Source organism: Cololabis saira, chromosome 3, assembly GCF_033807715.1.
Source record: "Cololabis saira isolate AMF1-May2022 chromosome 3, fColSai1.1, whole genome shotgun sequence".
NCBI classification, from domain to species: Eukaryota; Metazoa; Chordata; class Actinopteri; order Beloniformes; family Belonidae; genus Cololabis; species Cololabis saira.
In genome coordinates this window covers 53,948,551-53,972,946 of record NC_084589.1, presented here as the reverse complement: position 1 = coordinate 53,972,946, position 24,396 = coordinate 53,948,551, and the positions used below count along the sequence as shown (strand labels likewise).

Sequence of the window (24,396 nt, the reverse complement as noted above, 5' to 3'; positions counted from 1 at the left end):
CCCTGAATTCCAATCTTCCTAAAGTCGTTAAGGGTTCAGGGCTGTCCCATTCCTAAAGTCTTTAAGGGTTCAGGGCTGTCCCGTTCCTAAAGTCGTTAAGGGTTCAGGCCTGTCCCTTTCCTAAAGTCGTTAAGGGTTCAGGGCTGTCCCGTTCCTAAAGTCGTTAAGGTTTCAGGGCTGTCCCATTCCTAAAGTCGTTAAGGGTTCAGGGCTGTCCCATTCCTAAAGTCGTTAAGGGTTCAGGGCTGTCCCATTCCTAAAGTCGTTAAGGGTTCAGGGCTGTCCCATTCCATAAAGTCTTTAAGGGTTCAGGGCTGTCCCATTCCTAAAGTCGTTAAGGGTTCAGGGCTGTCCCATTCCTAAAGTCGTTAAGGGTTCAGGGCTGTCCCATTCCTAAAGTCGTTAAGGGTTCAGGGCTGTCCCATTCCTAAAGTCGTTAAGGGTTCAGGGCTGTCCCATTCCTAAAGTTGTTAAGGGTTCAGGGCTGTCCCATTCCTAAAGTCGTTAAGGGTTCAGGGCTGTCCCATTCCTAAAGTCGTTAAGGGTTCAGGGCTGTCCCATTCCTAAAGTCGTTAAGGGTTCAGGGCTGTCCCATTCCTAAAGTCGTTCAGGGCTGTCCCATTCCTAAAGTCGTTAAGGGTTCAGGGCTGTCTCATTCCTAAAGTCGTTAAGGGTTCAGGGCTGTCCCGTTCCTAAAGTCGTTAAGGGTTCAGGGCTGTCCCATTCCTAAAGTCGTTAAGGGTTCAGGGCTGTCCCATTCCTAAAGTCGTTAAGGGTTCAGGGCTGTCTCATTCCTAAAGTCGTTAAGGGTTCAGGGCTGTCCCATTCCTAAAGTCGTTAGGAATTTTAGGAAATTCCTGCCAAAGGCCAGACCGGGGGAGTCGGGGACGTCAGCAGCACTAACTATAGGCTTTACTAAACAGAAAGGTTTTAAGTTTAGTTTTAAAGGTGGAGGTGGTGTCAGCCTCCTTAACCCAGATTGGAAGTTGGTTCCATAGTAATGGTGCCTGATAGCAGAACGCCCGCCCTCCAAATCTACATTTGGATACTCTAGGAACTACGAGTAAACCTGCACCCTGGGAGCGGAGAGCTCTGACAGGAACATAAGGCACTATCAAATCTTGTAAATACTGCAGAGCTAAGCCGTTTTGGGCTTTATACGCAAGTAATACAATTTTAAATTGGATTCTGAATTTTACAGGTAGCCAATGGAGCGACGCTAACACTGGAGAGACGTGGTCTCTCCTGCTGATTCCTGTCAGTACTCGTGCTGCTGCATTCTGGATCAGCTGGAGCCTATTGAGCAAATTACTTGGACATCCTGCTAACAACACATTACAGTAATCCAGTCTAGTTAAGGGTTCAGGGCTGTCCCGTTCCTAAAGTCGTTAAGTGTGCGAGGGCTCCCGGTAGTGCATCTCCGCAGACTTTTGGAGGGGGAATTACCCACAGTTCATTGCGTTGTGACATGAAAGGAGGTTACCAGGGAGAATGTAAACAAAACAGAATTCATGTGCGACTGCGAGACGAAAGAGGTTCACCTGTAAGTATAAATACATGAATACATATTAGCCCACTGGTGATTTAAATCCAGAAACTGTTGTCCTGTGAGGATTTTTCAACGGCCTATTATTCCCACGTCTGTCTCTCTCATGAAGAACTTCAGTCCCGCCTGGACGTCACTGAGCAAACGGAGGTTTGGAACCAGAGACTGCAAGGCTGGAATTAAACTTCTGTTTACGTTCCTGTCCAACAGTCGACCTGGTTTGACTCCACAACGTCCCTTTAAAAGGTCTGTGGGACGTCCTCTGTGGGACGTCCTCTGTGGGACGTCCGTGCAGGTCCAGGTCCAGGCTGGTGGGCGGATCGTTGGGGTCAACAACCTGCAGAGGTCAAAGGTCGGAGACGGAGAACACAGCCGTGTTTGCAGACCCTGAACGGCCAATCAGAGGACAGAAGAGCAGCCATGTCCACCACCACGTCTCCGTCCTCGTCTCCCCTCTGAACGGCCAATCAGAGGACAGAAGAGCAGCCATGTCCACCGCCACGTCTCCGTCCTCGTCTTCCCTCTGTTCTGGAGGAATCTGCTGGGTCACCATGCACACCAAGGGCAGCCCGTGGTGAGAGCCTTCGCTTCAGTGTCCTTCGCTTCAATGTTTGTCCTTCGCTTGAATGTTTGTCCTTCGCTTGAATGTTTGTCCTTCGCTTGAATGTTTGTCTCGCTGTTTCTTGGGTCCGACACCAATGTCAGCTCCGTTTCTGCAGAACGAGTCGCTCGGTTTCCATGAACTCTGAACAGGATCTGAACATAGAGGTATTAGAGGTTCCTGGAGGGTCCTGGAGGTTCCTGGAGGGTCCTGGGGGGTCCTGGAGGTTCCTGGAGGTTCCTGGGGGGTCCCGGGGGGTCCTGGAGGATCCTGGGGGGTCCTGGGGGGTCCCGGGGGGTCCTGGAGGTTCCTGGGGGGTCCCGGGGGGTCCTGGAGGGTCCTGGAGGTTCCTGGGGGGTCCCGGGGGGTCCTGGAGGTTCCTGGGGGGTCCCGGGGGGTCCTGGAGGGTCCTGGGGGGTCCTGGGGGGTCCTGGAGGTTCCTGGAGGTTCCTGGGGGGTCCCGGGGGGTCCTGGAGGTTCCTGGGGGGTCCCGGGGGGTCCTGGAGGATCCTGGGGGGTCCTGGAGGTTCCTGGAGGGTTCTGGAGGGTCCTGGAGGTTCCTGGGGGATCCTGGGGGATCCTGGAGGAATATATGGGGGAATATCTGGAGGGTAAAGTTTAGATAAGTTAATAATGGGTTAAATGATGTGATGAACTAGAACGTCGTCATCGTGGACTTGGATTCTACACAAGGGTAAACGTTCCTGGGGAATATACGGGGGAATATCTGGCACGGGGGGGTAACATTTGGATAAATTAATAACAGATGAACTGTCCCGTCATCGTGGACTTGGATTCTACACGAGTCAACAAGTTGTGAAACTGAGTTTTAAGTCGAGGATCAATCGTTTTTTTGTAAATGATTCTGTTGATCCACGTTTAGAAATCAAAGTCTGCTCCTTACTCAGTTCAGTACTCTTTATTCAGTCAATTATTATTAGGACCTGGGGGGGGCACGAGGACCCTTTTGTATCTATAAAGATTATTATTATTAGTAGTATTATTATTATTAATTATTATTATTATTATTATTATTATTATTATTATTATTATTATTATTATTATTATTATTATTATTGTATCTGTAGGAATTGTTCTTTATTATTGTGAATCACCATTGGAAGGACGTGATATAGAGGGCGCCAGACACGAAGAACAAGACCTTTTTCGGGGACCAAAAACCCACCAAATATATAACATCAGGTCAGATTCTGTATTTTAGAGGCGTCGGGTTTGGCTGTGTCGGACTGAAGGCCGATTCATGCTCCCTGTACGTAAACTTTATGTAGACTTTACGTAGACTTTACGTAGACTTTACGTAGACTTTAAGTAGACTTTACGTAGACTTTACGTAGACTTTACGTAGACTTTACGTAGACTTTACGTAGACTTTACGTAGACTTTACGTAGACTTTACGTAGACTTTACGTAGACTTTACGTAGACTTTACGTAGACTTTACGTAGACTTTACGTAGACTTTACGTAGACTTTAAGTAGACTTTACGTAAACTTTACGTAGACTTTACGTAGACTTTAAGTAGACTTTACGTAAACTTTACGTAAACTTTACGTAGACTTTACGTAAACTTTACCTAGACTTTACCTAGACTTTACGTAAACTTTACGTGAACTTTACGTAGACTTTACGTAAACTTTACGTAAACTTTACGCAAACTTTATGTAGACTTTACATGAACTTTATGTAGACTTTAAGTAGACTTTACGTAAACTTTACGTACACTTTACGTAAACTTTACGTAAACTTTACGTAAACTTTACCTAGACTTTACGTAGACTTTACGTAGACTTTACGTAGACTTTACGTACACTTTACGTAAACTTTACGTAAACTTTACGCAAACTTTACCTAGACTTTACGTAAACTTTACGTAGACTTTACGTAGACTTTACGTAAACTTTACGTAAACTTTACGTAAACTTTACCTAGACTTTACGTAAACTTTACGTAGACTTTACGTAGACTTTACGTAAACTTTACCTAGACTTTACCTAGACTTGCGTGCAGAAGGTTTCTATAAATGTTTTTATAAACAGTACACAGGAAACCAGAGATATATTGGGCAAATAATACAAACATAGTAAACAGTGATGCAGTATTTGATTGGAAGTCAATGGAGCTGCTACAGGACCGGTGTTATATGACTGGAAGACCGGGTTCTGGAAATGATTCTGGCGGCAGAGTTTTGGACAAGTTGCAGTTTACGGATGGATTTGTGAGATAAACCAAAACGCAGGGAATTACAATAATCCAGACGGGTGGGACCAGAGTCTGGACCGGGACAGACCAGAGTCTGGACCGGGACGGACCAGAGTCTGGACCGGGTCGGACCAGAGTCTGGACCGGGACAGACCAGAGTCTGGACCGGGACAGACCAGAGTCTGGACCGGGACAGACCAGAGTCTGGACCAGGACAGACCGGGACAGACCAGAGTGTGGACCGGGACAGACCAGAGTGTGGACCGGGACAGACCAGAGTCTGGACCGGGACGGACCAGAGTCTGGACCGGGTCGGACCAGAGTCTGGACCGGGACAGACCAGAGTCTGGACCGGGACAGACCAGAGTCTGGACCAGGACAGACCGGGACAGACCAGAGTGTGGACCGGGACAGACCAGAGTCTGGACCGGGACAGACCAGAGTCTGGACCGGGACAGACCAGAGTCTGGACCGGGACAGACCAGAGTGTGGACCGGGACAGACCAGAGTGTGGACCGGGACAGACCAGAGTGTGGACCGGGACAGACCAGAGTGTGGACCGGGACAGACCAGAGTGTGGACCGGGACAGACCAGAGTGTGGACCGGGACAGACCAGAGTGTGGACCGGGACAGACCAGAGTGTGGACCGGGACAGCAGTACTGTTGGGTGTGAGGGAAGGACAGATATTCCGTAGATGGAAGTCAGCTGAGCGGGGGACATTATAAATGTCCCCCCCGATCACTGATCCCTGGGGGACACCAGAGGAGAGGGGGGTCCATCACTGATCCCTGGGGGACACCAGAGGAGAGGGGGGTCCATCAGTGATCCCTGGGGGACACCAGAGGAGAGGGGGGTCCATCACTGATCCCTGGGGGACACCAGAGGAGAGGGGGGTCCATCACTGATCCCTGGGGGACATTAGAGGAGAGGGGGGTCCATCACTGATCCCTGGGGGACACCAGAGGAGAGGGGGGTCCATCACTGATCCCTGGGGGACACCAGAGGAGAGGGGGGTCCATCACTGATCCCTGGGGGACATTAGAAGAGAGGGGGGACCATCACTGATCCCTGGGGGACACCAGAGGAGAGGGGGGTCCATCACTGATCCCTGGGGGACACCAGAGGAGAGGGGGGTCCATCACTGATCCCTGGGGGACATTAGAAGAGAGGGGGGTCCATCACTGATCCCTGGGGGACACCAGAGGAGAGGGGGGTCCATCACTGATCCCTGGGGGACACCAGAGCAGAGGGGGGTCCATCACTGATCCCTGGGGGACACCAGAAGAGAGGGGGGTCCATCACTGATCCCTGGGGGACACCAGAGGAGAGGGGGGTCCATCACTGATCCCTGGGGGACACCAGAGGAGAGGGGGGTCCATCACTGATCCCTGGGGGACACCAGAGGAGAGGGGGGTCCATCACTGATCCCTGGGGGACACCAGAGGAGAGGGGGGTCCATCACTGATCCCTGGGGGACACCAGAGGAGAGGGGGGTCCATCACTGATCCCTGGGGGACACCAGAGGAGAGGGGGGTCCATCACTGATCCCTGGGGGACATTAGAAGAGAGGGGGGTCCATCACTGATCCCTGGGGGACACCAGAGGAGAGGGGGGTCCATCACTGATCCCTGGGGGACACCAGAGGAGAGGGGGGTCCATCACTGATCCCTGGGGGACACCAGAGGAGAGGGGGGTCCATCACTGATCCCTGGGGGACACCAGAGGAGAGGGGGGTCCATCAGTGATCCCTGGGGGACACCAGAGGAGAGGGGGGTCCATCACTGATCCCTGGGGGACACCAGAGGAGAGGGGGGTCCATCACTGATCCCTGGGGGACATTAGAAGAGAGGGGGGTCCATCACTGATCCCTGGGGGACATTAGAGGAGAGGGGGGTCCATCACTGATCCCTGGGGGACACCAGAGGAGAGGGGGGTCCATCACTGATCCCTGGGGGACACCAGAGGAGAGGGGGGTCCATCACTGATCCCTGGGGGACATTAGAAGAGAGGGGGGACCATCACTGATCCCTGGGGGACACCAGAGGAGAGGGGGGTCCATCACTGATCCCTGGGGGACACCAGAGGAGAGGGGGGTCCATCACTGATCCCTGGGGGACATTAGAAGAGAGGGGGGTCCATCACTGATCCCTGGGGGACATTAGAAGAGAGGGGGGTCCATCACTGATCCCTGGGGGACACCAGAGGAGAGGGGGGTCCATCACTGATCCCTGGGGGACACCAGAGCAGAGGGGGGTCCATCACTGATCCCTGGGGGACACCAGAAGAGAGGGGGGTCCATCACTGATCCCTGGGGGACACCAGAGGAGAGGGGGGTCCATCACTGTTCCCTGGGGGACACCAGAGGAGAGGGGGGTCCATCACTGATCCCTGGGGGACACCAGAAGAGAGGGGGGTCCATCACTGATCCCTGGGGGACACCAGAGGAGAGGGGGGTCCATCACTGATCCCTGGGGGACACCAGAGGAGAGGGGGGTCCATCACTGATCCCTGGGGGACACCAGAGGAGAGGGGGGTCCATCACTGATCCCTGGGGGACACCAGAGGAGAGGGGGGTCCATCACTGATCCCTGGGGGACACCAGAGGAGAGGGGGGTCCATCACTGATCCCTGGGGGACACCAGAGGAGAGGGGGGTCCATCACTGATCCCTGGGGGACACCAGAGGAGAGGGGGGTCCATCACTGATCCCTGGGGGACATTAGAAGAGAGGGGGGTCCATCACTGATCCCTGGGGGACACCAGAGGAGAGGGGGGTCCATCACTGATCCCTGGGGGACACCAGAGGAGAGGGGGGTCCATCACTGATCCCTGGGGGACACCAGAGGAGAGGGGGGTCCATCACTGATCCCTGGGGGACACCAGAGGAGAGGGGGGTCCATCACTGATCCCTGGGGGACACCAGAGGAGAGGGGGGTCCATCACTGATCCCTGGGGGACACCAGAGGAGAGGGGGGTCCATCACTGATCCCTGGGGGACACCAGAGCAGAGGGGGGTCCATCACTGATCCCTGGGGGACACCAGAAGAGAGGGGGGTCCATCACTGATCCCTGGGGGACACCAGAGGAGAGGGGGGTCCATCACTGATCCCTGGGGGACACCAGAGGAGAGGGGGGTCCATCACTGATCCCTGGGGGACACCAGAGGAGAGGGGGGTCCATCACTGATCCCTGGGGGACACCAGAAGAGAGGGGGGTCCATCACTGATCCCTGGGGGACACCAGAGGAGAGGGGGGTCCATCACTGATCCCTGGGGGACACCAGAGGAGAGGGGGGTCCATCACTGATCCCTGGGGGACACCAGAGGAGAGGGGGGTCCATCACTGATCCCTGGGGGACATTAGAAGAGAGGGGGGTCCATCACTGATCCCTGGGGGACATTAGAAGAGAGGGGGGTCCATCACTGATCCCTGGGGGACATTAGAGGAGAGGGGGGTCCATCACTGATCCCTGGGGGACACCAGAGGAGAGGGGGGTCCATCACTGATCCCTGGGGGACACCAGAAGAGAGGGGGGTCCATCACTGATCCCTGGGGGACACCAGAGGAGAGGGGGGTCCATCACTGATCCCTGGGGGACACCAGAGGAGAGGGGGGACCATCACTGATCCCTGGGGGACACCAGAGGAGAGGGGGGTCCATCACTGATCCCTGGGGGACACCAGAGGAGAGGGGGGTCCATCACTGATCCCTGGGGGACACCAGAAGAGAGGGGGGTCCATCACTGATCCCTGGGGGACATTAGAAGAGAGGGGGGTCCATCACTGATCCCTGGGGGACACCAGAGGAGAGGGGGGTCCATCACTGATCCCTGGGGGACACCAGAGGAGAGGGGGGTCCATCACTGATCCCTGGGGGACACCAGAGGAGAGGGGGGTCCATCACTGATCCCTGGGGGACACCAGAGGAGAGGGGGGTCCATCACTGATCCCTGGGGGACACCAGAGGAGAGGGGGGTCCATCACTGATCCCTGGGGGACATTAGAGGAGAGGGGGGTCCATCACTGATCCCTGGGGGACACCAGAGGAGAGGGAGGTCCATCACTGATCCCTGGGGGACATTAGAGGAGAGGGGGGTCCATCACTGATCCCTGGGGGACACCAGAGGAGAGGGGGGTCCATCACTGATCCCTGGGGGACACCAGAGGAGAGGGGGGTCCATCACTGATCCCTGGGGGACACCAGAGGAGAGGGGGGACCATCACTGATCCCTGGGGGACACCAGAAGAGAGGGGGGTCCATCACTGATCCCTGGGGGACACCAGAGGAGAGGGGGGTCCATCACTGATCCCTGGGGGACACCAGAGCAGAGGGGGGTCCATCACTGATCCCTGGGGGACATTAGAAGAGAGGGGGGACCATCACTGATCCCTGGGGGACATTAGAGGAGAGGGGGGTCCATCACTGATCCCTGGGGGACACCAGAGGAGAGGGGGGTCCATCACTGATCCCTGGGGGACATTAGAGGAGAGGGGGGACCATCACTGATCCCTGGGGGACATTAGAAGAGAGGGGGGTCCATCACTGATCCCTGGGGGACACCAGAGGAGAGGGGGGTCCATCGCTGATCCCTGGGGGACACCAGAGGAGAGGGGGGTCCATCACTGATCCCTGGGGGACACCAGAGGAGAGGGGGGTCCATCACTGATCCCTGGGGGACACCAGAGGAGAGGGGGGTCCATCACTGATCCCTGGGGGACACCAGAGGAGAGGGGGGGTCCATCACTGTTCCCTGGGGGACACCAGAGGAGAGGGGGGTCCATCACTGATCCCTGGGGGACACCAGAGGAGAGGGGGGTCCATCACTGATCCCTGGGGGACATTAGAAGAGAGGGGGGTCCATCACTGATCCCTGGGGGACACCAGAGGAGAGGGGGGTCCATCACTGATCCCTGGGGGACACCAGAGGAGAGGGGGGTCCATCACTGATCCCTGGGGGACATTAGAAGAGAGGGGGGACCATCACTGATCCCTGGGGGACACCAGAGCAGAGGGGGGTCCATCACTGATCCCTGGGGGACACCAGAGGAGAGGGGGGTCCATCACTGATCCCTGGAGGACACCAGAGGAGAGGGGGGTCCATCACTGATCCCTGGGGGACACCAGAGGAGAGGGAGGTCCATCACTGATCCCTGGGGGACACCAGAGGAGAGGGGGGTCCATCACTGATCCCTGGGGGACACCAGAGGAGAGGGGGGTCCATCACTGATCCCTGGGGGACACCAGAGGAGAGGGGGGTCCATCGCTGATCCCTGGGGGACACCAGAGGAGAGGGGGGTCCATCAGTGATCCCTGGGGGACACCAGAGGAGAGGGGGGTCCATCAGTGATCCCTGGGGGACACCAGAGCAGAGGGGGGTCCATCACTGATCCCTGGGGGACACCAGAGGAGAGGGGGGTCCATCAGTGATCCCTGGGGGACACCAGAGGAGAGGGGGCGGGTTGTGATGTAAATGTTTCCAGCCCTGAGACTCACCGATGTAGCTCTCCATGGCCTCGTGCTCCGGTCTGGAGAGCTGGTAGAGCCGGCTAGATTAGAGCGGGGCCCCAGGACGCAGGTCGATCGCACAGTCGTAGGGTCGGTGTGGAGGAAGGGAGAGGGCCCGCTGCTTGCTGAACACCTCTCCCAGGTCGTGATACACCTGCGGGACCGTGGCGAGATCCACTGCCACGGAGGGGGAGGTTCCCGGGGAGAACGGAGGAAGAGCTGAACGCAGGCAGCGTGAGCTCCATGCCGTGATCGTGCCCGTCGTCCAGTCTATCTGGGGGTTATGAGTGGCCAAGGAGAGCCCAGGACCACCGGAGCGGCAGAGGAAGGGATTAAGAACAGATGAATGCGCTCCCGGTGGTTACCTGACGTGAGCAGGGTGAGCGAGGTGGTACGGTGCGTGGAACGGGAGAGTGTGCGGCCATCGAGGTCCTGGACGGTGCAGGGTTCCGGGAGTTCCACAACAGGAAGTCCAGCCTGTCTCGCCAGGGCCTCATCGTTGAACAAGTCATCTGCACCTGAATCCACCACCAGGGGAACCGGGAGGGTGGAGTTCCCCCACAGGATCAGACGCGACGACTCTTGATAGGCAGAAACTGTGCTCGCCAGCACGCCTACCCTCGCTGGCGAGCCTGGTCTTTTTGGGCGCGACGGACAGGAGGCGATGAAGTGTCCCGTCCTGGCACAGAAGAGGCAGGAGTCGGAGGCAAGACGACGGCATTGCTCCGCCGGCGAGAGGCGAGTTCCCCCCTGCTGCATCGGCTCCTCGTCGCCAGATGGCGCGCCGGCCGGACGCTGCTCACGGTGCGGCGAGAGTCGGGGTCTTGGAGGAGCAAACCTGCTCTCGCTGTCGCTCTTGCTGTCGCTATCGCTGGTCGTTATCCAAATCGATTGCCCGGGCAATCAATTCAGACAGACCACCAGGTCGGGCTCCGGTGATGAGGACAATGCGAACCGCGTCGTTGAGTCCACGGCGGAAAACGCATTAGAGTGCTGGCTCATTCCACTCACTGTCAGCGGCCAGGGTGTCGAACTCCACCGCATATTCCGCCACCGAACGGCGCCCCGACGGAGAGTGAGAGCCGATCCCCCGCACAGCCCGCATGGTTGGGGCGATCAAACACCCGTCTAAAGTGGGTGAGGAATTCAGCCAGAGAGTCGAAGCGGGCGGACGCGTTTGCCTGTGCCTAGGCCAGAGCTCTTCCCCGCAGCAAACTGATGACATAGTTAACTTTGGAGCTGTCCGACGGGAATAGGCGTGCGCGCTGGGAAAAAACGAGCGCGCATTGAAAAATGAACCCCCGACATCTTCCAAGATCGCCGTCAAAGGGGTCCGGGTCGCGAGCGCAAGAGGAGAACGCCTGTCCCTCTCTGGAGGAACCCGGTGTCCCAGAAATGCCGGTCTGACCCCGACGCTGCACCAACGTGGCCACAGAATGAGCCAGCAAGGCAATGTTGTCATGCGCCATCCGTATTGACTGCTCAGGTCGAGCAACAGCAGCATCCTGGCTACTGAGACCTTGTCGTGTGTCTGCTGGGTCCATGGTGGTCGGATTATTATGTAGGAACAAAAAAGGCCGCTGAGGCCGCTTGCAGACGCGTCACTCAAAAAAAGGGGAAAAATAAAAAACCGTTCCCGAGGTGTTCCCAGGCCAGCCGAGAGACATAGGGCCAAATCCACAAAAGTATTGCGCGGCTTTTGCGGCTGCTAAACCGGTGCAAATGAGACGAAAAGAGAGCGTCCAATTCACAAAGCACCCGCAAAGGGCGAATTGCTCCACAAACTGCGCTGCCAAGCAAATAGTGGCAGTCTGCGCCGGTACCATTTGCATGCATGCAAATTAGGTAATTCGGCGCAAAATTGCCCCCTTTCTATGCAAATAAGCCTCATTGCAAAAAGCGCCTAATTCACAAAGGCCAGGGCTATTTGCCACACGCAAAAATAGTGGAGCAAATACCGCCTTTCAGAAGCGTGTATTAAACTGCGCGCAAACTCCTCACTCCCCGTCTGTCTGTTTCTCTCTCTCAATGTCATTCAAGCCTGTGTGATACTGAATGATATTAAGGGTGAAATCTACAGTCAGACATGACTGTACACAGTCAGATCAAGTGAGGTTGTGGATTTATCTCGGATTTAAAAATAAAACTAACAGGACGGAGCTCAGGATTCATCCATACATAAGGGGCTGCTTTATTACAAACAATTCCACCATATAAACATAATCTAGAATGCGTGTGTTGAACAGCTTAATAATGTCATCACATATCACAACATATATCAGACTTAAAATAATAAAATAATAAAATAAAATAGCGCTGATCGTGTCCCTCTGTGTGTGAAGCTCAGTCAGTCAGGACTCTGGTGCTGCTGCTGCTGCCGTGGTGACATGCGGGGAACCTCCTCACACTTTAGGACAGAACAAATGAGGGGCTGCGTTTAGGGAGCCCAACAGAGCCCCTAAAGGGACTCAGATTTTTTTTCATATATATGAGTTTTACTCGCGCGTGAAACCTTTACGTGCAGGTGTATGGTGCCTAAATTAGGGTCCCGCGTTAAAAACGACGCAGAGCCTACGGCGTAGGGTACGCGGCGACGCGCAGCTACGCCGTAGGCTCTGCGTTAAAGGAACGCAGAACCATAAACCCGCCCTGAGCAGCTCTGAGGGGAGACGGGAGAGGAGGAGAGGGAGCGGGGCTGCGGGGCCGTTTTCGTATCGCTTTCATACAGTGTACACATACAGCTTTCATACGTGTAGCAAAACAAAGAACATGAATTACCATTAGATCCTGATCTGATCCCGATCCGGTGTTAATGAAGTTACTGGTGCTGTGCCTTGTGCGTAAATGCAGCCTCTTAACATTTGACATTTCATTAGCTTATGTCATACAGACACTGAGGTCTTTTCTATCTATCTATCTATCTATCTATCTATCTATCTATCTATCTATCTATCTATCTATCTATCTATCTATCTATCTATCTATCTATCTATCTATCTATCTATCTATCTATCTATCTATCTATCTATCTATCTATCTATCTATCTATCTATCTATCTATCTATCTATCTATCTATCTATCTGCATGCGAAATACTAGAAGTACAAATACGTGAAAGTTGAGGCTGTTGTGCTCTCTGCAGTTTTCATTATGGACCAATCTGTGTGCTGAAATACGGAGAACACTGGAAACAGCTCCGCTCACTCAGACAAGTGCAAATTGCACTCAGCCGCAAAACTTTATGGGCGTGTTTGCGCCGGTATATCATTAGAGCAAAATCTTTTGTGAATAGGACCTTAAAGCAGGGCAAATTGCGGGCGCAAATGCAGCGCAATTCACAGCGCTATTTGCGGGCGCAATCTGTTCTTTGTGGATTTACCCCATAGTCTCTCCAGCGTGTCCTGGGTCTTCCCCGGGGTCTCCACCCGGTGGGACATGCCTGGAACACCTCACGAGGGAGGCGTCCAGGAGGCATCCGGTACAGATGCCCAAGCCACCTCAGCTGACTCCTCTCAATGTGGAGGAGATACAGGTATATTACAGGTTTATTGTAACAAAAATATCACTTGGCAGCAATTGATTATTATGGTGCAAAAATAAAATAAACAATGAATATTTACGTGGCTGAAGCAAAGCAAAAACGGTGACGGTCAACAAAGAATATATCAGCCTACGATATGAAAGCTTTCGTTTGTCTTCCACCCTCCACCACACAATCAAACCAACAACCAACAACTTAAAGCCACACCTATAACCCCCAACGTGATGACGTAACACAAGTAGAATTTCAACTTATCCATAACTTAAACTTAAAGTACCATTATAAGAAAGCAAATTAAGAATATGTTATTTTTAGCTGCTACAATTATGTTAGGCTCGAGGGAAGGAGGGCGGACCCAAATGCAGGACAACACGAGCAAGGTTCAGGTATAACAAAGTTTATCAACAAAAGGCGCTCCACAGGAGGGAAGGAAGACAAACAAAATCACAGACCGTAAAAACTTGGCTGGAAAGTCCAATTAAAGGCACAGACCGGAGGGAAACTCACGGCTGGAAAAGTAATCCAAAGGACCAAGGAAGGGAAGGTCCACGAACAGGAAACTAGGGAAGACCAGGAAAACAGGCCGAGTACGGGGCTCTGAGCTGGAGAGAATCATCCGACACCGCAGCTTGTGGGAGGCAGGTTTAAGAGCAGGCTGGTGACGAGGCGAGTGGTGTCAGGTGTGGGGACGGTGATTGGGATCAGCTGCTCTGACCCAGCCTGACCAGGCTTTGACGCCCTCTGGTGGAGGAAGGGTGTGCCAAACCCTAACAAGAGGTGACAATGAACCTCAGATGCAACAGTTTTTTCTAGGATTTTGGAGAGGAAAGGAAGATTGGAGACGGGACAAAGGTTTTTGAGATTGTTGGGGTCAGCAAAAATGTATTATTAAGTCACACAGGAAGTCCCCCATCTTGAACAGAATATGTCATTATTAGAACTGGAAATGTCATGTTTTGTGTTGCGTTGAGGCCTCAGTCAAAGTGCTACCTTGTTGTCAAAGGAGGAACCTCAACGTTTGGATGTTCCCGCCTCTCATAAGGACCAGACACGGCTAAACACGGCTAGACACGGTTTGTTTCAGCTGCTGCTCCTTCAACGACTAGTAACTCACCACGAGTGGCTACTGACCAGGACTAGTAGAAACCAGGACTAGTAGAGCTGAAACCAGGACTAGTAGCAGATCTTTAACTCATTGGTTTTGTATTTTTCCAGCTGCTGCTCCTTTGACGACTACAAACTCACCACCGAGTGGCTACTGAACCAGACGGCCCACCGGCCCAAAGTGGCCGTCATCTGTGGCTCGGGCCTGGGCCTGCTGGCCGACCGGGCCACCAACAAGCAGACCTTCAGGTACCAGGACATCCCCAACTTCCCCATCAGCACCGGTGAGTGGCCCGTACCCCCGTCCTCCCCCCCACCCCCAGTTCAGAAGTCGCTGTGGTGTAGAGAGTTTTAGTCTGTGGTGTAGAGAGTTTTAGTCTGTGGTGTAGAGAGTTTTAGTATGTGGTGTAGAGAGTTTTAGTCTGTGGTGTAGAGAGTTTTAGTCTGTGGTGTAGAGAGTTTTAGTCTGTGGTGTAGAGAGTTTTAGTCTGTGGTGTAGAGAGTTTTAGTCTGTGGTGTAGAGAGTTTTAGTCTGTGGTGTAGAGAGTTTTAGTCTGTGGTGTATTTAGTTTTAGTCTGTGGTGTATTTAGTTTTAGTCTGTGGTGTATTTAGTTTTAGTCTGTGGTGTAGAGAGTTTTAGTCTGTGGTGTAGAGAGTTTTAGTCTGTGGTGTAGAGAGTTTTAGTCTGTGGTGTAGAGAGTTTTAGTCTGTGGTGTAGAAAGTTTTAGTCTGTGGTGTAGAGAGTTTTAGTCTGTGGTGTAGAGAGTTTTAGTCTGTGGTGTAGAGAGTTTTAGTCTGTGGTGTAGAAAGTTTTAGTCTGTGGTGTAGAGAGTTTTAGTCTGTGGTGTAGAGAGTTTTAGTCTGTGGTGTATTTAGTTTTAGTCTGTGGTGTAGAGAGTTTTAGTCTGTGGTGTAGAGAGTTTTAGTCTGTGGTGTAGAGAGTTTTAGTCTGTGGTGTAGAGAGTTTTAGTCTGTGGTGTAGAAAGTTTTAGTCTGTGGTGTAGAGAGTTTTAGTCTGTGCTGTAGAGAGTTTTAGACTGTGGTGTAGAGAGTTTTAGTCTGTGGTGTAGAGAGTTTTAGTCTGTGGTGTAGAGAGTTTTATTCAGTAGCCGGCGGTGAGCAGACCTACAGACGTGTCTGGGTTGGTGTGCTGACCCAGAGTGGTTGGAATCATGACTTTTATAAAGTCAGTTCAAAACACAAAAGGCAAGAATAAACAAGCCAAGTGAGAGACAAAAAACAATTTACAGTCAGATGTGTCTGTGGCCAAATGCCGTTATCGGGCATTTGTCATGACTGTCACTAAGTTGTAAATTACCCCATAGGGAGTTCTCGTGGTTCAAGTCTGTGGCCAAATGAGTTGGTATTAACATATCAGTCAGTCAGGAACTTCATCATATGGAGTTGGTATTAACATATCAAGGTGTCGGCCCTGCAGGGGGAGGAAGCTGGAGTTTCACGTCAGCCACGGTGTCACAATGCCTCATCTCCACCAAACCAGTTCCAGCCTGGTTTGCAAGTTGAAAGAGTTTTGAACCAGAACCAGCTCTGGAACTGGTTTGGTGGAAAAGGGGGTATCAGATCCTGGTCCTGGTCCTGGTCCTGGTCCTGGTCCTGGTCCTGGTCCTGGTCCTGGTCCTGGTCCAGGTCCAGACCTCCCTCTCCTCAGCCACCTCCTCCAGACCAGTCCACAAGTTGTTGACTCCTTTAGGTGGACTACTGAGAAACTCCTTACCCTGCATTCACACTGAAAGCGTCACGGGCGTCATAGGCGTCTGGCTGCCATTCATTGTCTATGAAAAACGGGCGTCGAGAGGCGGCGGGAGCGGTGGGACCGGCGGAGGCGGCGGGCGCGGCGCGTCAATTTAAAAGTTGAAAAATCTGAACTTTATGCAAATGAGCAGCGGCGACGCCGAGGCAGCGTCCAATCACAGACCGGGATTCCCGAAGCGAGAACTCTCAATGCAGATGATACTTTCATGTTCATACAAACGTACACTCATTCACATGCTACAGGAGCAGAGCTGTCACTAACACACTTATTTTATCAGGAATTAATATATTTCATCCAGAAAACTGAAACTTTTGCTGGTTTGACTGCCGTTTTTACCTGAACTCATGTGAAACAGTATCTGATGGGTGAGGAGCTGGATAGTCCCAAGGATTTTATTTGCTACATTGATCCAACGAAAAATAATTAAAACCCGTGCTTATTAATCACAAAACACAGGTTAATCATCATGACTAAATCCGCTCCGACCCGGTGTGTCAGTATCAGCGTAGACAGACTGCAGCTTCACCTGAATTATGGTTCTGCGTTAAATCGACGGCGTAGCCGACGGCGTAGGGACGCGGTGCGGTGTGCGTCGCCGCGTACCCTACGCCGTCGTTTCTGCGTTGGTGTGACGCAGAACCATAAATCAGCCACCGGGAGCAAGGGATCTGGTTGATGTTGATCCAGGACCAAACTTGTTAAGGATCATCAAACTCACTCTTATCTACGCGGAAATAACGCTAAAATATAAAGAAGGCTTCCCAAAGTGTGATCTATGGTGAAATAGGAAAATTAAGATGTGCAGCTATATGTGTAGGCTGTTCCCACTGTTCCCTCCAGTTCTGCAGCTTGAAACCCCGCCCACCCCCGCCCCGCTGCAGCACTGACGCTTTCAGTGTGAATGCACCAAGCGGCGAGATGCTGGCGTCAGGACGCCCGTGACTCTTTCAGTGTGAACGAGGGGTTACCTGTCCTTTACTGTCTCTGTAGGTGGACTACAGAGAAACTCCTTACCTGTCCTTTACTGTGTCCCTGTAGGTGGACTACTGAGAAACTCCTTACCTGTCCTTTACTGTCTCTGTAGGTGGACTACTGAGAAACTCCTTACCTGTCCTTTACTGTGTCTCTGTAGGTGGACTACTGAGAAACTCCTTACCTGTCCTTTACTGTGTCTCTGTAGGTGGACTACTGAGAAACTCCTTACCTGTCCTTAACTGTGTCTCTGTAGGTGGACTACTGAGAAACTCCTTACCTGTCCTTTACTGTGTCTCTGTAGGTGGACTACTGAGAAACTCCTTACCTGTCCTTTACTGTCCCTGTAGGTGGACTACTGAGAAACTCCTTACCTGTCCTTTACTGTCTCTGTAGGTGGACTACTGAGAAACTCCTTACCTGTCCTTTACTGTGTCTCTGTGTTCCAGTCCCGGGCCACGAGGGCTGCCTGGTGTTCGGGCTGTTCGGGGAAACGCCCTGCGTCTTCATGAAGGGACATTTCCACCTGTACGAGGGCTACTCTCTCTGCCAGGTGAGTCCTACACCTGTACGAGGGCTACTCTCTCTGCCAGGTGAGTGTTCCACCTGTACGAGGGCTACTCTCTCTGCCAGGTGAGTGTTCCACCTGTACGAGGGCTACTCTCTCTGCCAGGTGAGTGTTCCACCTGTACGAGGGCTACTCTCTCTGCCAGGTGAGTCCTACACCTGTACGAGGGCTACTCTCTCTGCCAGGTGAGTCCTACACCTGTACGAGGGCTACTCTCTCTGCCAGGTGAGTCCTACACCTGTACGAGGGCTACTCTCTCTGCCAGGTGAGTGTTACACCTGTACGAGGGCTACTCTCTCTGCCAGGTGAGTGTTACACCTGTACGAGGGCTACTCTCTCTGCCAGGTGAGTCCTACACCTGTACGAGGGCTACTCTCTCTGCCAGGTGAGTCCTACACCTGTACGAGGGCTACTCTCTCTGCCAGGTGAGTCCTACACCTGTACGAGGGCTACTCTCTCTGCCAGGTGAGTCCTACACCTGTACGAGGGCTACTCTCTCTGCCAGGTGAGTCCTACACCTGTACGAGGGCTACTCTCTCTGCCAGGTGAGTGTTACACCTGTACGAGGACTACTCTCTCTGCCAGGTGAGTGTTCCACCTGTACGAGGGCTACTCTCTCTGCCAGGTGAGTCCTACACCTGTACGAGGGCTACTCTCTCTGCCAGGTGAGTGTTCCACCTGTACGAGGGCTACTCTCTCTGCCAGGTGAGTGTTACACCTGTACGAGGGCTACTCTCTCTGCCAGGTGAGTGTTCCACCTGTACGAGGGCTACTCTCTCTGCCAGGTGAGTGTTACACCTGTACGAGGGCTACTCTCTCTGCCAGGTGAGTCCTACACCTGTACGAGGGCTACTCTCTCTGCCAGGTGAGTCCTACACCTGTACGAGGGCTACTCTCTCTGCCAGGTGAGTGTTCCACCTGTACGAGGGCTACTCTCTCTGCCAGGTGAGTGTTCCACCTGTACGAGGGCTACTCTCTCTGCCAGGTGAGTCCTACACCTGTACGAGGGCTACTCTCTCTGCCAGGTGAGTGTTACACCTGTACGAGGGCTACTCTCTCTGCCAGGTGAGTCCTCCACCTGTACGAGGGCTACTCTCTCTGCCAGGTGAGTGTTCCACCTGTACGAGGGCTACTCTCTCTGCCAGGTGAGTCCTACACCTGTACGAGGGCTACTCTCTCTGCCAGGTGAGTCCTACACCTGTACGAGGGCTACTCTCTCTGCCAGGTGAGTGTTCCACCTGTACGAGGGCTACTCTCTCTGCCAGGTGAGTGTTCCACCTGTACGAGGGCTACTCTCTCTGCCAGGTGAGTGTTCCACCTGTACGAGGGCTACTCTCTCTGCCAGGTGAGTCCTACACCTGTACGAGGGCTACTCTCTCTGCCAGGTGAGTCCTACACCTGTACGAGGGTTACTCTCTCTGCCAGGTGAGTCCTCCACCTGTACGAGGGCTACTCTCTCTGCCAGGTGAGTGTTCCACCTGTACGAGGGCTACTCTCTCTGCCAGGTGAGTGTTCCACCTGTACGAGGGCTACTCTCTCTGCCAGGTGAGTCCTACACCTGTACGAGGGCTACTCTCTCTGCCAGGTGAGTGTTCCACCTGTACGAGGGCTACTCTCTCTGCCAAGTGAGTCCTACACCTGTACGAGGGCTACTCTCTCTGCCAGGTGAGTCCTACACCTGTACGAGGGCTACTCTCTCTGCCAGGTGAGTCCTACACCTGTACGAGGGCTACTCTCTCTGCCAGGTAAAATAAGATAAAATAAGATAAATAATGAAGTAAATAAAAGAACAAAACAAAAACAAAAAACAAAACAAAAAATATTAAAAAATACAAATAAAAAAAGAAAATAAAAATAAATCAATCAATAAATAAATAAACAATAATAAAATAATAAAATAATAAAATAAAATCTATCCAATCAGAACCTTCCCAACCCCCAGACCTGTAGAGGAATTGGAGAAAGACCATCAAACGTGTTTCCATGGAAACCTCAGTTCAGAATTACTGTTTCCATGTAAACCCGGAGGAGAATAGTTTAATTCGGAATTATTCCTCCAGTTGAATTCTGAGTTATTTCTCCAGTTGAATTCTGAGTTATTTCTCCAGTTGAATTCAGAGTTATTTCTCCAGTTTATTTCTGAGTTATTTCTCTTTAATTCTGAGTTATTTCTCCAGTTTCTCCAGTTGAATTCTGAGTTATTTCTCCAGTTGAATTCTGAGTTATTTCTCCAGTTTATTTCTGAGTTATTTCTCTTTAATTCTGAGTTATTTCTCCAGTTTCTCCAGTTGAATTCTGAGTTATTTCTCCAGTTGAATTCTGAGTTATTTCTCCCGTTGAATTCTGAGTTATTTCTCCAGTTTAATTCTGAGTTATTTCTCCAGTTGAATTCTGAGTTATTTCTCCAGTTGAATTCCGAGTTATTCCTCCAGGTGACGTTCCCGGTCCGGATCTTCAAGCTCATGGGGGTGGAGTCGGTCCTGGTTATCAACGCCTGCGGCGGACTCTGCTCCGACTTCCAGGTCGGAGACATCATGATCATCAAGGACCACATCAACCTGCCGGGGTTCGCCGGACAACACCCGCTCTGTGGACCCAACGATGAGAGGTGAGACCTGGACCAGGACCTGGACCTGAGGGGGGGCCAGGGGGACCAGGGGGACTGTGGGTCTGGAGCAGTGGAAGCAGCAGTGGGATGATCAGAGGGGGCTGCAGGTGGAAGAAGCAGAGGGATGATCAGAGGGGGGGCTGCAGGTGGAAGCAGCAGTGGGATGATCAGAGGGGGGGCTGCAGGTGGAAGCAGCAGAGGGATGATCAGAGGGGACTGCAGGTGGAAGCAGCAGAGGGATGATCAGAGGGGGCTGCAGGTGGAAGAAGCAGAGGGATGATCAGAGGGGGGGCTGCAGGTGGAAGCAGCAGAGGGATGATCAGAGGGGGGGCTGCAGGTGGAAGCAGCAGAGGGATGATCAGAGGGGGGACTGCAGGTGGAAGCAGCAGTGGGATGATCAGAGGGGGGGCTGCAGGTGGAAGCAGCAGTGGGATGATCAGAGGGGGGGCTGCAGGTGGAAGAAGCAGAGGGATGATCAGAGGGGGGGCTGCAGGTGGAAGCGGCAGTGGGATGATCAGAGGGGGGGCTGCAGGTGGAAGAAGCAGTGGGATGATCAGAGGGGGGGGCTGCAGGTGGAAGAAGCAGTGGGATGATCAGAGGGGGGGCTGCAGGTGGAAGCAGCAGTGGGATGATCAGAGGGGGGGCTGCAGGTGGAAGCAGCAGAGGGATGATCAGAGGGGGGGGCTGCAGGTGGAAGCAGCAGTGGGATGATCAGAGGGGGAGGACTGCAGGTGGAAGCAGCAGAGGGATGATTCAATTCAATTCAATTTTATTTATATAGCGTCTAATACAACAGAGTTGTCTCTAGACGCTTTCCAGAGACCCATACCCAGAACATGACCCCCGAGCAGTTATTACATAAACAATGGCAGGTAAAAACTCCCCTAGTGGGAGAAAACCTTAAGCCAAACAGTGGCAAGAAAAACTCCCCTTTAGGAGGGAAGAAACCTTGAGCAGGACCAGGCTCATAAGGGGGGACCCTCCTGCCGAGGGCCAGACTGGTGGGTCAGGGACGGCAACAGCACAGCAGGCAGGTGGAAGCAGCAACGGGATGACCGGGGGTGGGGACCGCAGGCCAGCACGCAGCTCCCGAAGCTCCGGCCCAATCAGCAAGTCCCAGGTTGGGGTGCAGGGTCAGGGAAAGACTTGTGCTCCGTAATGCAAGCTACAAGCCACCCACGACCACCTGCAGGTTCCGGTGTCCGGCAAAGGATGCTGCAACATGGACAAAAGAGAGAAAAGGGAGGAGAAGGGGGGGCCAGCACAGGATGATCAGAGGGGGGGCTGCAGGTGGAAGCAGCAGAGGGATGATCAGAGGGGGGCTGCAGTGTAGTATTTGTGTCCCGGGATTGTTGTTTGTTGTTCCACCGGTGACCTTTGACCCCGTCCCCCCCCAGGTTCGGGATCCGGTTCCCCTGCATGTCCGACGCCTACTCCAAGGACCTGCGGGCCCTGGTGGGGCAGGTGGGCCAGGAGCTGGGGGTCCGAGACCTGATCAGGGAGGGCGTCTACTGCATGGTCTCTGGACCAAACTTTGAGACTGTCGCCGAGGCCCGGATGCTGATGGTGCTGGGCTGCGACTCCGTAGGTGAGAACCGGGTCCTGGGGGGGACCGGGAACCAGGGGGGGGACCGGGAACCAGGGGGGGAACCGGACCTGGGGGGGGGGACCTGGACCAGTTACAGACCAGTTAAAGACCAGTTACAGACCAGTTAAAGACCAGTTACAGCCCAGTTACAGACCAGTTACAGACCAGTTACAGACCAGTTACAGACCAGTTACAGACCAGTTACAGCCCAGTTACAGCCCATTTACAGACCAGTTAAAGACCAGTTACAGCCCAGTTACAGCCCATTTACAGACCAGTTACAGACCAGTTACAGCCCAGTTACAGCCCAGTTACAGCCCAGTTACAGCCCAGTTACAGCCCAGTTACAGACCAGTTACAGACCAGTTACAGACCAGTTACAGCCCAGTTACAGCCCAGTTACAGAGCAGTTACAGCCCAGTTACAGCCCAGTTACAGACCAGTTACAGACCAGTTACAGACCAGTTACAGCCCAGTTACAGACCAGTTAAAGACCAGTTACAGACCAGTTACAGACCAGTTACAGCCCAGTTACAGCCCAGTTACAGCCCAGTTACAGACCAGTTACAGCCCAGTTACAGCCCAGTTACAGCCCAGTTACAGACCAGTTACAGCCCAGTTACAGACCAGTTACAGACCAGTTACAGCCCAGTTACAGACCAGTTAAAGACCAGTTACAGCCCAGTTACAGCCCAGTTACAGCCCAGTTACAGCCCAGTTACAGACCAGTTACAGACCAGTTACAGCCCAGTTACAGCCCAGTTACAGACCTTCTTAGTCAGAGTTTCACTCTCCTCCGCTGAGATAAACTCAGATTATTCCTGTGACTGACCTGTTGAAGTCTGAAGTCATGTGACCTCTGGTTCAGTCATGTGATCTTCAGTCATGTGACCTCTGGTTACAGGTATGAGCTTGGTTGTAGTGAGTGTTCAGTCATGTGATCTTTAGTCATGTGACCTCTGGTTCCAGGTATGAGCATGGTTGTAGTGAGTGTTCAGTCATGTGACCTCTGGTTCAGTCATGTGACCTCTGGTTCCAAGTATGAGCTTGGTTTTAGTGAGTGTTCAGTCATGTGACCTCTGGTTCCAAGTATGAGCTTGGTTTTAGTGAGTGTTCAGTCATGTGACCTCTGGTTCAGTCATGTGACCTCTGGTTCCAGGTATGAGCATGGTTCCTGAGGTCACTGTGGCCAAACACTGCGGACTCCGAGTTCTGGGTCTGTCCCTCGTCACCAACAAGGTGAGTCCCTGCTGTGCTGCTGCCTCGCTAGCGTAGCTTGTTGGTAAACGAACACCTGTGCTCCTGCAGGTGTTTCTGGACTAGGGTTAGGGTTAGGGTCTTGTTAGCGTGTTGCTACATGAACCCCTGTGCTCCTGCAGGTGTCTCTGGACTACAGCCGGGAGGAGAAGCCCAACCACGACGAGGTCCTGGAGATCTGTGAGATGAGAGCCGAAGTTCTGCAGAAGCTCATCACCCGACTGATCAGCCGCTGCCAGCAGCAGAACATCAACACGCACTAAAGCGCAGTGGTCCGAGCCCGGGGCCCTGTGGAACACCACGACTGAAGTTCTGGTGTCCAATAGAACATCAACACCCACTAAAACCAGTGGTCTGAACCCGGGGCCCTGTGGAACACCACGACTCTTCTAATCTGTCCTGGAACACCACGACTCTGCTGTCTCCTAAATCTGTCCTGAAGTTCTGCTGTCCAGTTAACCCGGTTACGATCTGCTTCCTAGAGGGTCATGTGACCACTGCACATGAAGTGAAACGTTTTGACAAACTCAATAAAACCATTCTAAATTCCTTCTGTTCCGTTTCATTAGTTCCTGATCAATACGATCAATAAACCTGCAGGAACCACTGAGATTTACTGGACTAAACATCTTTCACCACAAGTGCAGAACAGCGTTAGCTACATCAGGAACATCGTTGGTGCTATAGCCCATAATCCAAGCTATCATTTTAGTTTTATTAGTTTTAGTCACGTGCATTCTCCTTTTTCAGTCGACTAAAAGTCTTATTTTAGTCAGAATTGTCCAGGACTATTTTAGTCTTATTTTAGTCAGAATTGTCCATTTTAGTCTAGTTTTAGTCAAAGATTGTATTGATCCAAACCCATTTTACAATTCAAACAAGGTTATCTTATTATTCTATTATTGTTACCCTATAGACTCAAGAATACATTCATTCCAGATACAGAAGACTCGTTGAGTTTACAACATATTTATTTTTCCTGTGATTTTGTGGTGACTGGGATGGAGGAAGTGACGTAAAAAACGAGGGAACTACTGAAACATGGACATTAAGGATCTTTGCTAGAACATTTCCTCTGGTTTTGGTCAACGAAAGACACATTTTAGCAGAG

At 52.6% G+C, this 24,396-nt stretch overlaps 1 protein-coding gene across 1 annotated transcript; it reads left to right on the top strand.

Annotated features, from left to right (window-relative positions):
* The first annotated feature begins 1,848 nt into the window (after window positions 1–1,848).
* On the top strand, window positions 1,849–23,834 carry pnp4b (purine nucleoside phosphorylase 4b). Its single transcript, XM_061717872.1, has 7 exons — window positions 1,849–2,120; window positions 14,629–14,801; window positions 17,714–17,817; window positions 20,265–20,440; window positions 21,838–22,028; window positions 23,188–23,267; window positions 23,408–23,834. Exons 1-7 carry the CDS (start codon window positions 2,035–2,037, stop codon window positions 23,546–23,548), a joined length of 951 nt encoding a protein of 316 aa, XP_061573856.1. The 5' UTR covers window positions 1,849–2,034; the 3' UTR covers window positions 23,549–23,834.
* The last annotated feature ends 562 nt before the right edge of the window (window positions 23,835–24,396 follow it).